We start from the raw sequence: 13,543 nt of genomic DNA on the forward strand, positions 1-13,543 counted from the left end.
TCCCTCCCTCCCTCCCTCCCTCCTTCCTTTCCTCCCTCCCTCCTTCCTTTCTTCCTTCCTTTCCTCTCCTCCTCCTCCTTCCTCTTCTTTCTTTCCCTTCCTCCTGTTTCTTCCTCTTCTTCCTCCTCCTTCTCCTTTTTCTTCTCCCCCCCCTTTTCAGGTAGGATATGGTGTTTAGCCCAGACCTAGCCTCAGACTATGATCCTCATACCTGTTTCTTCACATAGCTGGGGTCATAGGCATGACCTACCATGCTGGCAAGTTTGTTGACATAGGATCCTACTTTTTGGACTCAAACTTAAAATCCTCTTGAGCTCTGTCTCCAGAGTACCCAGGATTCCAGGTCTGACGAGCACAGCAGCATTTCATTCTCTCTCTGCTCAGCGTTATCAGTTGAGGGAATGTCTTGATGCCATGCCCCCTCGCATAGGCCTAACCCCGTGAGTTGTACTGGTGCCTGGGTGCAGCCCAAGTGCCAGGGCAATGATTCTCTGGTCCCAGACAGGCGACCCAGGCCGCTGCTGTTGGCCGCTCATGGCCGTTCCCAGAGCACTCTGACTGTGGGGCAGGGGAGGCCGTGGGGAAATGGCTGGTGATTTATTGGCTGCTTCGAGCTGTAGGTCTGCGCATTCCCAGGCTGAAGAACAGTCTCAAGTGTCTCACCCCCTCCCAGCCTGCCTTCTCCTGAACGTGCAGCCCTCTGAACACCTTCCTCCCTCTCTCTGCACCGCCGTCACGTCTCCTCTGACTCTGCCAACTTCACTTGCAGCTTACTAGATTGTATTCGATTGAGCTCTTTGCAGGACAAAGGGGAATTGGACGCTCACCAGGCTACATGCTTGGTCCTGCTGGTTTTAGCTCTTAGCTCTGTTTCTGTTTGTTTGTTTTTTTGCTTTACCTATTTTCCTACTGAAACATTGTTCAGCTCTGCCAGTCTCTCATTTTTGTCTGACATTTTGTAATGATGGCCTTATTGGCATGCACTTTTTTCTAAACATATTAACTTGATTTTAATGCTCTTAATCGCCCTGGGTACTCTCTCTTGTGCATAAATAGCTACCACTCAACATTTGGAAAGTTAAGTATTTTTTAACTTAGCCTTTTATAAAAGGAATCTATTTATATCTAGCTGCTTTATTTCATGAATGATATACTGCTACTAAAATTCAATTCTGGTAGAAGAAAAATAGCCTTTACTATTTTGATTTCTTGTACTAAGCTATGTTTTGAAAGACCAGTCTCCTCTTCTGATGAGTGGCGTTATCTTGTGAAATGTGCCCAAGCAGGTGAGCGCCAGGTGGGCTTTATATGCATACACTTGACCTACGAAGTCTCAGTCCAGGTCCAAGTGTTCTTACAAATCTTGGTTCTCAGGAAGGAGAAGCTGAGTTGGCTGGTGTGACATCGGGGCGTTTCTGTTCCCCCTGGCTGCAGACTCCCTGGTTTGGAAGACATGAGACATTCACCCCAGATTGTCCCACTTGGAGCCCCTCAAGTTTTCCAGACAGGCTTAAAAACCAAATGGTCACCAATAAGAAACACCAGGGTCACCATTTTAACAAAATTGGTGTCATGAGCCACACAATCACCAGCGTTCCTTTACCTCCTGAGCGGCGTCCGGAGTTGGCACCCTTCCTTTACCCTCTAGTGATAATCCCACTAAGACTGCGCCCGTGGCACCCGGAGCAGCGGCACGGGATGATCACCTGGGAATCGCAGCACCGTTCCTGCACGGAGTCTCGTGTCTCTTAAGGTATTTCCGCATACAGGCCTCGCCTTTTCTGAAATGCTCAAATGCTCTCCTCCTGGCTCAAGGGAACATGGGTTAACATTTTTAGCATTATTGTTGATTTCTTTGAGTGATAAAGTGACTCGGCCTGTGTTCATTCTTCTGGCGCAAGACACGAATATCTGAACTGTTCTTCAGTGCTCCTGATTCTGCTTTATAAGGAAGAGCTTTAGGGGCCAAACTCTGGTGCCAGGGATAGATGTGCCATCAGCGCTGCCAAGCCCTGTTCTCGTGAGCTTGAAGGAGACGCTTGCAGACACCAGCAGAGAAGCTTCCGCCAGCATGATAGGGATCGAATGAGGCATTAATTTTATGAAGAGCTTGAACCTAGTGTTCACATGGGTAATTCCAATACGTGGCTCGCCTGCTCTTTTTCCTCTGCCTTTCTTAGCAGTGAAAGCTTATTAAACCATCCCAGTCTCTCTCACGTAACCGTCCTCGAGTGCATGGCTGGTGGTCCTGCACTGTCTGTCTCTCCAGTCATATTTTAAAAGCATTCGCAGTACTGCCTGTGTCCCTCTGTCCTCTGGCTTCATGGCACACATTCCTAGGTTGTAGAGAAAAGTCTTCCTTGATTTGTCAAGCTGTATGCATAGCTGATCATATATGTGATACATTTGACACACATATACATGCATACATGCATGCATGCACACACACACACGCACACACACACACGCACACGCACACACACACACTCGCACACACACACACGCACACGCACGCACACACACACACACACGCACACACGCACACACGCACACACGCACACACACGCACACGCACGCACATGCACACGCACGCACACGCACACACGCACACACACACACACACTCGCACTGCTGACCGGGCAGCGATGTGGCCATCAGCGGTTTGAATATCCTGCCCTGGCTCAGGTCCTGTCCATCTGCCTCTCCTGAGGACCATCACGAACAGCTTTTCTTGGGTGACATATTTTCTTCTTCAAGTTTCCAAAAGCCCTTCCCGGTGAGCGATCAGCTGCAATGCTCTTCTTGGTACCAACTCAGCACGCTGTGTGAATAGCAACCCTGAGCCCGCTGGGAAATTTTAAGAGCTATAAACTGTCTAACACTTAGGAACTATTCTTCCCACATGGCTGTTTTTCAACAGCTCACTTTAGTTTCTTTTCCCCGTCCATTGAAGAAAGCAAACCTGAGCGTAGGTGTGTTGCCGTTTTTGTTCATCCACATGAAGAGGAGGATTCTTTTTCCTCCTCCGACGGTGAAACCCATTGTTTTTGAGCCAGCGTCTCCGGTGCTCTCTCCGGAGCTCTGGGGGGAACTGCTCTTCATACGCCTTCATGGCTGGCCGCAGAGCCTCCGCGCTGTCTTGTGGCTCAGAGGAAGCCAGGTTTATCGTTGGTTCAGTAGATTATCCTCCCCATGTCAGCGTGATGAATCTGCTCCCTGCGCCGTGGGGAGAAATAGATCAGATGCTGCGTGCTCTTTTTGGGTCCCGGCCCTCATTCACATTTCAGCAGAAGAGACATTTGACCCTTTTTTTTTCCTGTCTGGCAGCAAGGCCAGCTGGTGGGAAGAGCATTTGAACCTGAGCTCGGGCTCTGAAGGTGAGTCCGTGTGTGAGAGGCTCGGAGGCCTGGGGCCAGTGCCCTCACACAGCTTCGGCCTGGGACGGCTGTAAGAGGTCAGGAGCACCTGTTAGAGGTCAGGAGCACCTGTTAGAGGTCAGGAGCACCTGTTAGAGGTCAGGAGCACCTGTTAGAGGTCAGGAGCACCTGTTAGAGGTCAGGAGCACCTGTAAGAGGTCAGGAGCACCTGTTAGAGGTCAGGAGCACCTGTTAGAGGTCAGGAGCACCTGTTCTTCTCCAAGACAGGCTGCGTGCAGCTCTCCTCCAGTGCCCCGCGCACACTTCAAGGAGAAACCACGCTGCCCGTTTTACCTGGGGTAGAGCTTGGGCCCCGGGCTCGTGGTCTGGATATGTACAGAACATGAGTCAGGCTGTGGGCAGCAGACCACTCTGGGGACTAGAAAGATACGAATGGAGAGAGGCCAGTTGATAGAAGACTCCGGAACTGTGGTGGGATGGGGAGGAGCTTGAAGAACTTCATGACAGCCAAGGTCTGAAGCTCAAACCTGTAATCCTAGGTGCTTGGGAACAAAGATGAGGGAACCGTAGTTTGAAGCCAGCTGAGCCTTGATGTTTCTGAGACTCCGCCTCAGCCATGGCTGGCTGTAGCGGCGCGCACCTGCCGAGCCCGCTACCCGGGACACCGTGGGGCCTCTTCCTTTTGGAGCTATTTTGTGATTTGGGTTCAGGAGCTTTTCTCTTTTTTGGATACAGAGTCTTGCTGTGTAGCACAGACGGGTCTCAGACTCTCAGTCCTTCTCCCGAGTACTGGGCTTGTAGGCATGCTCCTGGTATAGTTTATTTTTTCATGGTTTCCGTAGAGTCCCTGAGTGATGCTGAGAATGCAAAAGCCTTCTTCCACATTAAGTTCTGAGCTGAGTTGCCTGTACTGGAAGGATTTCTTAAAGGGAAATCTCTTCAGGGGTCCATCCTGAAGGTTTCTAGCCAGTGGCTCGGGTCTGTCTGACCATTGGTTTTAGACTCCTTCCCAATACCATTGAGTAGAAAGTCAAGGTGTCAACAGACTGGTATTTTATCCTTGACACCTTTCATTCATGTCACTTTTTTATACCCCACAGCAGAGAGTTTGGAAAGTAAAAGGTATCTCTGTCCAGCCCAGAAAATGGAGGCTCTGGCGGCTTGTAGTAGAGTGGAGTGTCTGATACAAACGCTCCGACGAGCCAAGGCCCATCCCGCACTGGACCCTGCCAGGGAGTTGGGAGGGCTGCCTGAACCCCCTGAATTCCTGTCTCAGTCACTGGCTCTGCCTCCCAAAGACAGCCCAGTGGATCTGTGTGCGCACTCCTCCTGTCCCAGACTCCGCTTCCTGAACCCCAGTGTGCTCAAAGAAAGTGCCCGCTTTAGTGCGATGAGAGAGAAGTTACCTGTTACCAGGTGTTGACAGCTCAAGGCCTGCTGGGAAAGCCCGTGAGCTCCTTCGCTGCTGGATGGACTCCAGAGGCCCTGCCCGCCTCACTGCTCACCCTTCTAGGGAAGTCGTTTGCTTGAGTAAAGTCTTCAGAGTTCAACCAGGAGTAGTTGGTCGCCCAGCCTGTTGGGGTAAAGTACCCAACGAGAGCCAGGAGCTAGAGATTGACAGGGGCTCAGAGGCGCCGTAGGGCGTGAAGCCCTGCGTCGCCCGATGCTCCTGTGGACCCTGGAGCTTGTCCTGTGGGTGCAGTACGGAGGGGCTGCACAGTCCCGCAGAGAAGCTGTCTCTGGGGGTTTCAGGCAGCCCTGGAGTCTCACAGGAAGCAGCTAGAAAGCAGGTCTGTCTGCCCTCAGGGGCCACAGCACTGAGGGTCCTGGCGAATGAACTGCCCTTGAGCAACTGAGGGTTTAACTAACAGACAATAGTCAAACGATGATGCGGCGTGCATCCCCCGTACACAGACATTTGGGCACAAGAATGGTGTGAAAGGCGAGTGGTTCTGCAGCTGTCCGAGACGCCATTTCGTTTTGCTAGGTTCCCTCTCGTACTGGCGTCTGCACTTAATAGTGGTTGAGGACATTTTGTAGTCTACCCTCTCCACAGTGGCAGATCATAAACATTTTTCTGTTTGCGCACAGCCTCCAAGGCTGCAGACTTTAATGGCTGCAGAACAGAAGGTGGGAAGCGCTCCCGTGATTTACTGGACGCTAAGTTCTGTGGACTCAGGTCCTTTCCAGGCGCTTTGTTTTGTTGGGCCTGTTACAGTGCTCTTACCGCCGCTGTATACACACGCTAAGCAAAGGCTGTGGACCCCTTTTATGACTTTTCTCTTGCTTTGGAGAGCATGGTGCTCAGGGCTCTCGACACTGGCTACATCAGCCGCATGGCAGCTCTGACAGCGGGCTTCCCTCCGTATTTGCACATTTTATAGATGTAAAATGATATATCCAAGTCCCTTTGTTATTCCTGCCATTACCAAGAGATAAAATTGCTTCCATATATTTCAGTTTTATTCCAGTATGAAGCATTAGTGCATATGCTTTCCTGCTTCTTCAGTTGAGGCTTGATTATTTTTTTCACACATCTGGATGAGATACTAACTCTTGTGTCAGAGACAAAATCTCTTTGTGATCCATGAAATGCCGCTGTTTCCATGGTTGTGAATGTTGAGTTATTGGGGTCTAATCCTGGTCATCTTTGCTTCCTTTGACTGTATTTGGTATTTCAAAGAATGGATAAGTATTAGGTTTGCAGAGGATGTAGATTACTCTGTTACATGCTAGTTGTTCTATTATTTAATTTTAAAATGAAATATTCAACTTTCTCCATGCTGAATCTGATATTCTTATCTTCTTGTTTCTTGTGGCTTTTATTGAATGCTTTTCTGGTGTGACACACACGCACACACACACATGCACACACATGCATACACACAGACATGCACACGCGCACACACACACGCACACACGCACACCACACACACACACACAAATGCACACACATGCATACACACAGACATGCACACATGCACATGCGCACACACGCACACACACACATGCACACACATGCATACACACAGACATGCACACACGCACGCACACACATGCATACACACAGACATGCACACGCGCACATGTGCACACACCACACACACACACGCACACACACGCACACACACACACGCACACACACATGCACACACATGCATACACACAGACATGCACACGTGCACACACACACACACACACACCACACACACACGTGCACACACACACACACCACACCACACACACACACACACATGCACACACATGCATACACACAGACATGCACACACGCACATGCGCACACACACACGCACACACACATGCACACACAGACATGCACACACACACGCACACACACACACGCACGCACACACATGCACACACATGCATACACACAGACATGCACACGCGCACATGCGCACACACACCACACACACACACACACACACGCACACACACACACACACGCACACACAGACATGCACACGCGCACACACGCACACACACACACCACACACACACGCGCGCGCACACACACAGGCACACACATGCATACACACACATGCACACACATGCATACACACAGACATGCACACGCGCACGCACACACACACACATGCACACACATGCATACACACAGACATGCACACACACGCACATGCACACACACATGCACACACATGCATACACACAGACATGCACACGCGCGCACACACACACGCACACACACACACATGCACACACATGCATACACACAGACATGCACACACATGCATACACACATGCACACACATGCACACACATGCATACACAGACATGCACACACACATGCACACACACACACATGCACACACATGCATACACACACACACACACACAGTGTCTCCTCCTCCCCCTAAAACCAGTGTACGCGCCGTATCTAGAGACTTCGAACTGGCCATCTTCTGCTCCCTCCTTGGGAATCCACACCAGAGTGAACTAATTTTGCATCACAGTATTTCTTAAAACTCAGTTCCTTTTCTTCCTTGCATTTCCTGAAAATTTGAATAGCAGTTTATTGAATCTCAAAATATTCTATTGTAATTTTAATTAAAACCAGTAATTTATAAATGAATTTAGGAGAATAAGCATTTACATTTCTCCTTTTGTGATAAATTATACCCCTTTATTTTACCAAATCAAAATTTATTTTATGCAGTAGTGTTTTATTATAAAAGTTACACTCACCAAAGTAAATTTAATATTTTGTGACAACAATAAATTGAATGTTCATTATTTTCTTCTAACTGAACATATTACTTGATATTTTTTCTACTTCTAAGTGGTTTTTTTTTTTTGTTTTTTGTGCTCGTGGGGCTTGAACTCTGGGCCTGGGCGCTGTCCCTCAGCTCTTCAGCTCAAGGCGAACTTGAGCCACAGCGCCACTTCCGGTTTTCTGGTGGTTTATTGGAGATAAGAGTTCCACAGACTTTCCTGCCCAGGCTGGCTTTGAACCGCGATCCTCAGATTTCAGCCTCCTGAGTAGCTGGGATGACAGGCGTGAGCCACTGGCGCCTGGCTCTAAGTGCTCTTTATAAGGCAGGATTATTGTTTATCACTTGTATGACAGGAAAGGAAAAAATCCCTGGGCCATGTGAAGGGCCTTCATCATGTTCTAGGACCTTAGACTTTCCTTTTCCTCTTTCTTTGATGGCCTAAGAGTAGAACAGAGGCAGGAAGCATGGCCTCTAAGCTTAGGTGGTCACATTCGATTCAGCAGGAGCCCTCCTGGGAACACGGCATGCTTCTTACGGCCTACAATCGTCAAGGGCAACACCTCATAAGGCGAGAGGGCTCTGAAGTCTCTGTCCTGACGCATTTATGCGTGGCTAGAGGGAATTTACCCTCTGGCAGAGTGTGTCTGTCCTCTGGGAACTACAGGAAGAAATGTTAGGAAGCTGAGCATGGTGGCGTCTTCCTGAAATCCCAGGATTGTGGTTTGAACTCAGCCACCATCTTAAAGAGCAGCCTGATATGGGGTGGGTCCGTAGCCAACTCCACACCTGTCGTTCGTGCACAAGACAGTGTAGACAGAAAACTCACAGTCTAAGCTGGGCCCCAGGCATCTGGAAAATCACGAAAGCAAACAGGGATAGAGCGTGCTTCAAGTGGCGGAGGCCTGTTACAAGCACCAGGCCCTGAGTTCCAACCAAGAAATGCCAGTGATGGAAATGAACCTTGAAATTTCAGGTGAGATGATAGAATTAATGACACCTGTCCTCTGGACATGACATCAGCATCTTTACCAGGTTTTCCCTGACCTCTCCATCCAGCACGTGGCACCAGATACTGTCATTCTGCCAGCGATGACAGCCAGTCACTGACGGCCGGGACAGGACTGCCGTCCTGAGCAAGGTCATGGCCGAGACCCGGACCCGCCCCCACCGAGGGCAGATTCCCACACTCTTCCCTTCCACATGCCCTGCCACATCCTTCCTAAAATGCCGCTCCAGAACTCTGCCAAACAGTGACAACTGTAGTAGAACGTGTAGCTCGCTCCAAGTTCAGTTCCAACTCACAGTGTGGGAGCCAACCACGGGAAATTCCTTACGTCCCTTAGACCTCCTCTTTCCTCTCAGAAAAATGGAAACAGAAGATCACGTTATCCAGGTATTTATTCATCCTCTTAGGAAAAGCCGGATGATTACATTCCTCCTCATGCCAGGCCCTGATAAAAATAAAATGAGAAGAGGCCTGGGATGGCCTGACTGCTCATTGAACTTCCAGGAAAGGAAGACGGTACATACAGAAAATCACACGGATTCACATCATCTAATAAATTCCATAAGAATGAAGCATGAACAGATAAATAGGCTAAGAGCGGCGGTTCTCTTTCAAAGGGTTAGTAGAGAAGACTTCTCTAATGAAATGTGGAAGCGCAGAAGTGATATAAATAAAGGGTAAAGGTTGGCTGTGCGGGGACTCTGGGCAGCAGGAAACAGACATGGACGGCCCCGTGACAGGGACACATTGCCGGCAGTGACAGGAGGTCCGGCATGGCCACAGTGGACAGTGATGGGGAGCAGGCTATTGGTAGACGGATATTTGCTACCCAGCCTTTCAGAGAAAGTTCTCCAACTCCCAATGCAGGGTTTCAGAGGACTTTGCACTTGTAAGGACAGGAAGCTTCTGAGATGCTTCTAGAAGTGCAGAGGAGAGGAGCCAAGCTCCTCCGTGTTACTGTCTAGGGCTAGCTAGCCTACAGACCTGAGAGGAAGCCAAAGACCTGGGGAGCGGTGGGGCCATAGCCCACTGAGGAGACCAGGAGACCCATGTCGGCCCGTTGTCCAGTGTGGGTCTGGCCAGCCGACCGGGAGGCATCAACTAACCTATAAGAGCACAGGTGCACAGCACAATTTCAGTCAGATTGACAAGATGTGCAAGTTATTTACTAGTTGTAAATTTAAGATGTTAGCTGTAAATACAGAAGCTAAAGGTAATGCAGATGATTTTAAGAAATTCAGAATTACTGGAAAGAGCGTTGTAATTCCTGCATGATATTCAAATCTGAAGAACACTTAAATATCTCTGTAGCTGTCAGGGGAAAGGCACGGCACTTTTGTAGTTAGTTATCAGCTTTTTAGAACGCGGTACCACATTTATCTTTTCTCTCTGTAGGCTCATTGTATGATATGAAAAGCCGTCTTTGACGGAGTGATTCTATTCATCCAAATGGTGTTGAATTCGGGATACGTGTGGCCTTGTTACTGAGACCTTTACTCCTCTTCCCTCCAACCGATTTGCGGTGGATGGAGAGGAAGTGCCAAAGATGGCAGAAGCTCACACTGCCCCGTGGGCCTCCGCTCAGCTTGAAATGGGTTTCCTAAAAACTGCCCTTGACCTACTAGAGAATACCGGAGTTTATTTGACATTGTTTCTCAGGTTCTCACGCCTCTGTGTGTTTAGGGAGGGCCGAGCCTGGGCTCTGTACCTGCTAGAGCCGCTGTGTGATCAAACGCGTTGCCTCTGGCCTGCGCGATGATGCGCTGCTCAGGCCGGGAGTGTGGGTGCCAAAGCCTGCACTGTCTGCGGGCTGCGCCGCCCACGCCGCCCAGTCACCTGTACGTGGAACTGAGGGCGTTGCGTTTGCGTTGCGTTTCCTGTGCTGCTCAGTTCAGCGTAGCAAAGTGGGTCAGACCAGGCGCAAGACAAAGCAGGAGAAAGTATGCTACAGAAATAAAGCCTGGGAGGTTGACTTGGCACAGGACAGTGGCTTTTCATCATCCAGTGGCTCCATGCTGGGCAGTCTCTTCCTTCCACGCCTCCTCCTCCACGGTCGGGGATGCTGCCCAGCAAACGGCCACAGCTGCTGGGGAGACCCAAGAGCCACCCGGTGGTCTCCCCATGGAGACCACCAGTTGCCCGTACGCTCCCTGGACTTCACAGCCACCCCTTGTAGGTGAGATGTGTAGAAAGGAGTCCAGCACAGTGCTGGAAGGGGAAGCAAGAGACTGCAGGACCCGGAGCTGCCGGGGGCCTGGCCTCCAAGACCCGGAGCTGCTGGGGCCTGGTCTCCACGCTCCCGGAGCTGCCGGGGCCTGGCCTCCAAGACCCGGAGCTGCCGGGGGCCTGGCCTCCAAGACCCGGAGCTGCTGGGGCCTGGCCTCCACGCTCCCGGAGCTGCCGGGGCCTGGCCTCCAAGACCCGGAGCTGCCGGGGCCTGGCCTCCAAGACCCGGAGCTGCCGGGGGCCTGGCCTCCACGCTCCCGGAGCTGCCGGGGGCCTGGCCTCTAAGACCCGGAGCTGCCGGGGCCTGGCCTCCAAGACCCGGAGCTGCCGGGGGCCTGGCCTCCAAGACCCGGAGCTGCCGGGGGCCTGGCCTCCAAGACCCGGAGCTGCCGGGGCCTGGCCTCCAAGAGCCGGAGCTGCCGGGGGCCTGGCCTCCAAGAGCCGGAGCTGCCGGGGGCCTGGCCTCTAAGACCCGGAGCTGCCGGGGCCTGGCCTCCACGCTCCCGGAGCCGCCGGGGCCTGGCCTCCATGCTCCCGGAGCTGCCGGGGCCTGGTCTCCACGCTCCCGGAGCTGCCGGGGCCTGGCCTCCACGCTCCTTCTGTCTCTAGGCTGCAGTTGCATCACCTTTGTTTCTCTTTCCCACTCTGAATGCTTCTGAGAAGTTTCAAAGGAAGGTAAGCCAGCAGCTCCTTTCTCACTTACATGCTTCTGGTAGAAGGGCTCTGGGGTTCTGCGGCCATTCTGGGAAGAGGCGCGGCCCTGCGCCCTCTGCCTACGACGTTGCATGGCTCTAGTCCTGGTCTCCTGTGCATTAGCCAGACACTTGCTTCTGGAATGGATTTCGTGGGGGCTTGCCATGAGTCGTTTTCTTGGAGTCTGTCCCCTGGAATCTCTGTGCTGCTTTGCTGTCAGGACAGCCGTGGCTGGTGCATGCTGACCTCTGTCCTCTGTGTCCCCACAGGCAGCACAAGGGGGCGGCCACAGGACCCTGCTCTATGGCCACGCAATCCTCCTGCGGCACTCCTTCAGTGGCATGGTAAGCCATCTGGATACCGAGAAGGGGGGCGGGCGGGGGGGGGGAGAGGGGGGCAGTGCGGGAAATCAGCAGCGCCAATTCAGCATTGCCATCCAAAGTGTACGCGGTTCCAGGATGGCCTTCACAGCACTTACCTCCATCTTCAGGGACTGGTGTTTGCTTAAAATCCACTACGCACCCACTCCACGAGAGCCAAGCCCAACCCAGTGAGCACCTGGCTTGGGAGTACTAGATGCTTGGTAAATACTGTTGGATTAGCTGATAAACCATGGGGCCACGGATCCCTTCAGTGCGCATGAAAGAGAAGCCAATCCAACGGCGTTCAGGCCCATCATCCCAGGAGAAGACGCGGTGCTACGTGAGTCCAGAGCAAGGCAACAAGGCTGAAGCAGGAACGAATCCAGGGTTTAGAGCCAGCGTCACAAGAATGGTGACTGCTCACTGCACCCTGAAAAATAACGCAACTTCAGAGATAAATACACGTGGCAAAACTTTAGGTATAGCATATCGGCAGAGTGTTAAAAGTAGTACACTCTCACTCGTCCACTCTCTAACATCCAGTCTTAGTTTCTAAGTGTCTCATTTTCACTGTGTTCTTTGCTGGCCCTGGTGGAAAACGGACACACGAAGTCAAACTTCGTTTTCACACATCACACCTGCAGTCTCAGCAGAGTTCTTCTCAGAGCCTGTGCTGGCAAGGTGATGGAGTCCGCTGCCTATTAAGTAATTCGCTGCAGCTTTTTTTTCTGAGCACAAGTGAGAAGTTGACCTTTCAGCCTGAACATTCCTTGGTTTTGGCCATTCATGGCACAAGAACAAAAATGGCCAAGTGTACGATAGGACTTGTGGCCACATTGTGCCGGAAGCTTTGTACCCCGGCAGAGTCTGTGGTCTGAAGGACTGTGGGTCAAAGCCAACTTGGGCAGGGAAGTCCACGAGACTTTTGTCTACAATGAGCCACTGAAAGTCAATAATTCCAATTATCCACTAAAAAAGGAGTAGAGCTATGGCTCAAGTGGTAGCGTGCCAGCCCCAAGAGGAAAAAGCCCGGGACTGGAATGAAAGCCTCATGGTAGGCACACACACGGACACATACCACCACCATCAACACCATCACCACCATCACCACCATCACCATCACCACCACCATCAACACCACCATCACCACCACCACCATCAACACCATCACCACCATCACCATCACCACCACCACCACCATCAACACCATCACCACCATCACCACCATCACCACCACCATCAACACCATCACTACCACCATCAACACCACCACCACCATCAACACCATCACTACCATCAACACCATCACTACCATCAACACCATCACCACCACCATCAACACCATCACCACCATCAACACCATCACTACCATCAACACCACCACCATCAACACCATCACTACCACCATCACCACCACCATCAACACCATCACCACCACCATCAACACCATCACCACCACCATCAACACCATCACTACCACCATCACCACCACCACCACCATCAACACAATCACTACCATCAACACCATCACCACCACCATCAACACCATCACCACCACCATCAACACCATCACTACCATCACCACCATCACCATCAACACCACCACCATCACCACCACCATCA

The 13,543-nt window shown here is 51.4% G+C and overlaps 1 protein-coding gene across 1 annotated transcript in view; it reads left to right on the plus strand.

Moving 5' to 3' along the window:
* The window catches only part of Ryr3 (ryanodine receptor 3), a 273,574-nt gene that overhangs the window by 34,478 nt on the left and 225,553 nt on the right, over window positions 1–13,543 (plus strand). Inside the window, exon 4 of the mRNA XM_013014307.1 lies at window positions 11,828–11,902. Coding sequence (XP_012869761.1) covers window positions 11,828–11,902 — 75 coding nt within the window. The remainder of the gene's footprint in view (window positions 1–11,827; window positions 11,903–13,543) is intronic.

Source organism: Dipodomys ordii, unplaced genomic scaffold, assembly GCF_000151885.1.
Source record: "Dipodomys ordii isolate 6190 unplaced genomic scaffold, Dord_2.0 Scaffold23, whole genome shotgun sequence".
NCBI lineage: Eukaryota > Metazoa > Chordata > Mammalia > Rodentia > Heteromyidae > Dipodomys > Dipodomys ordii.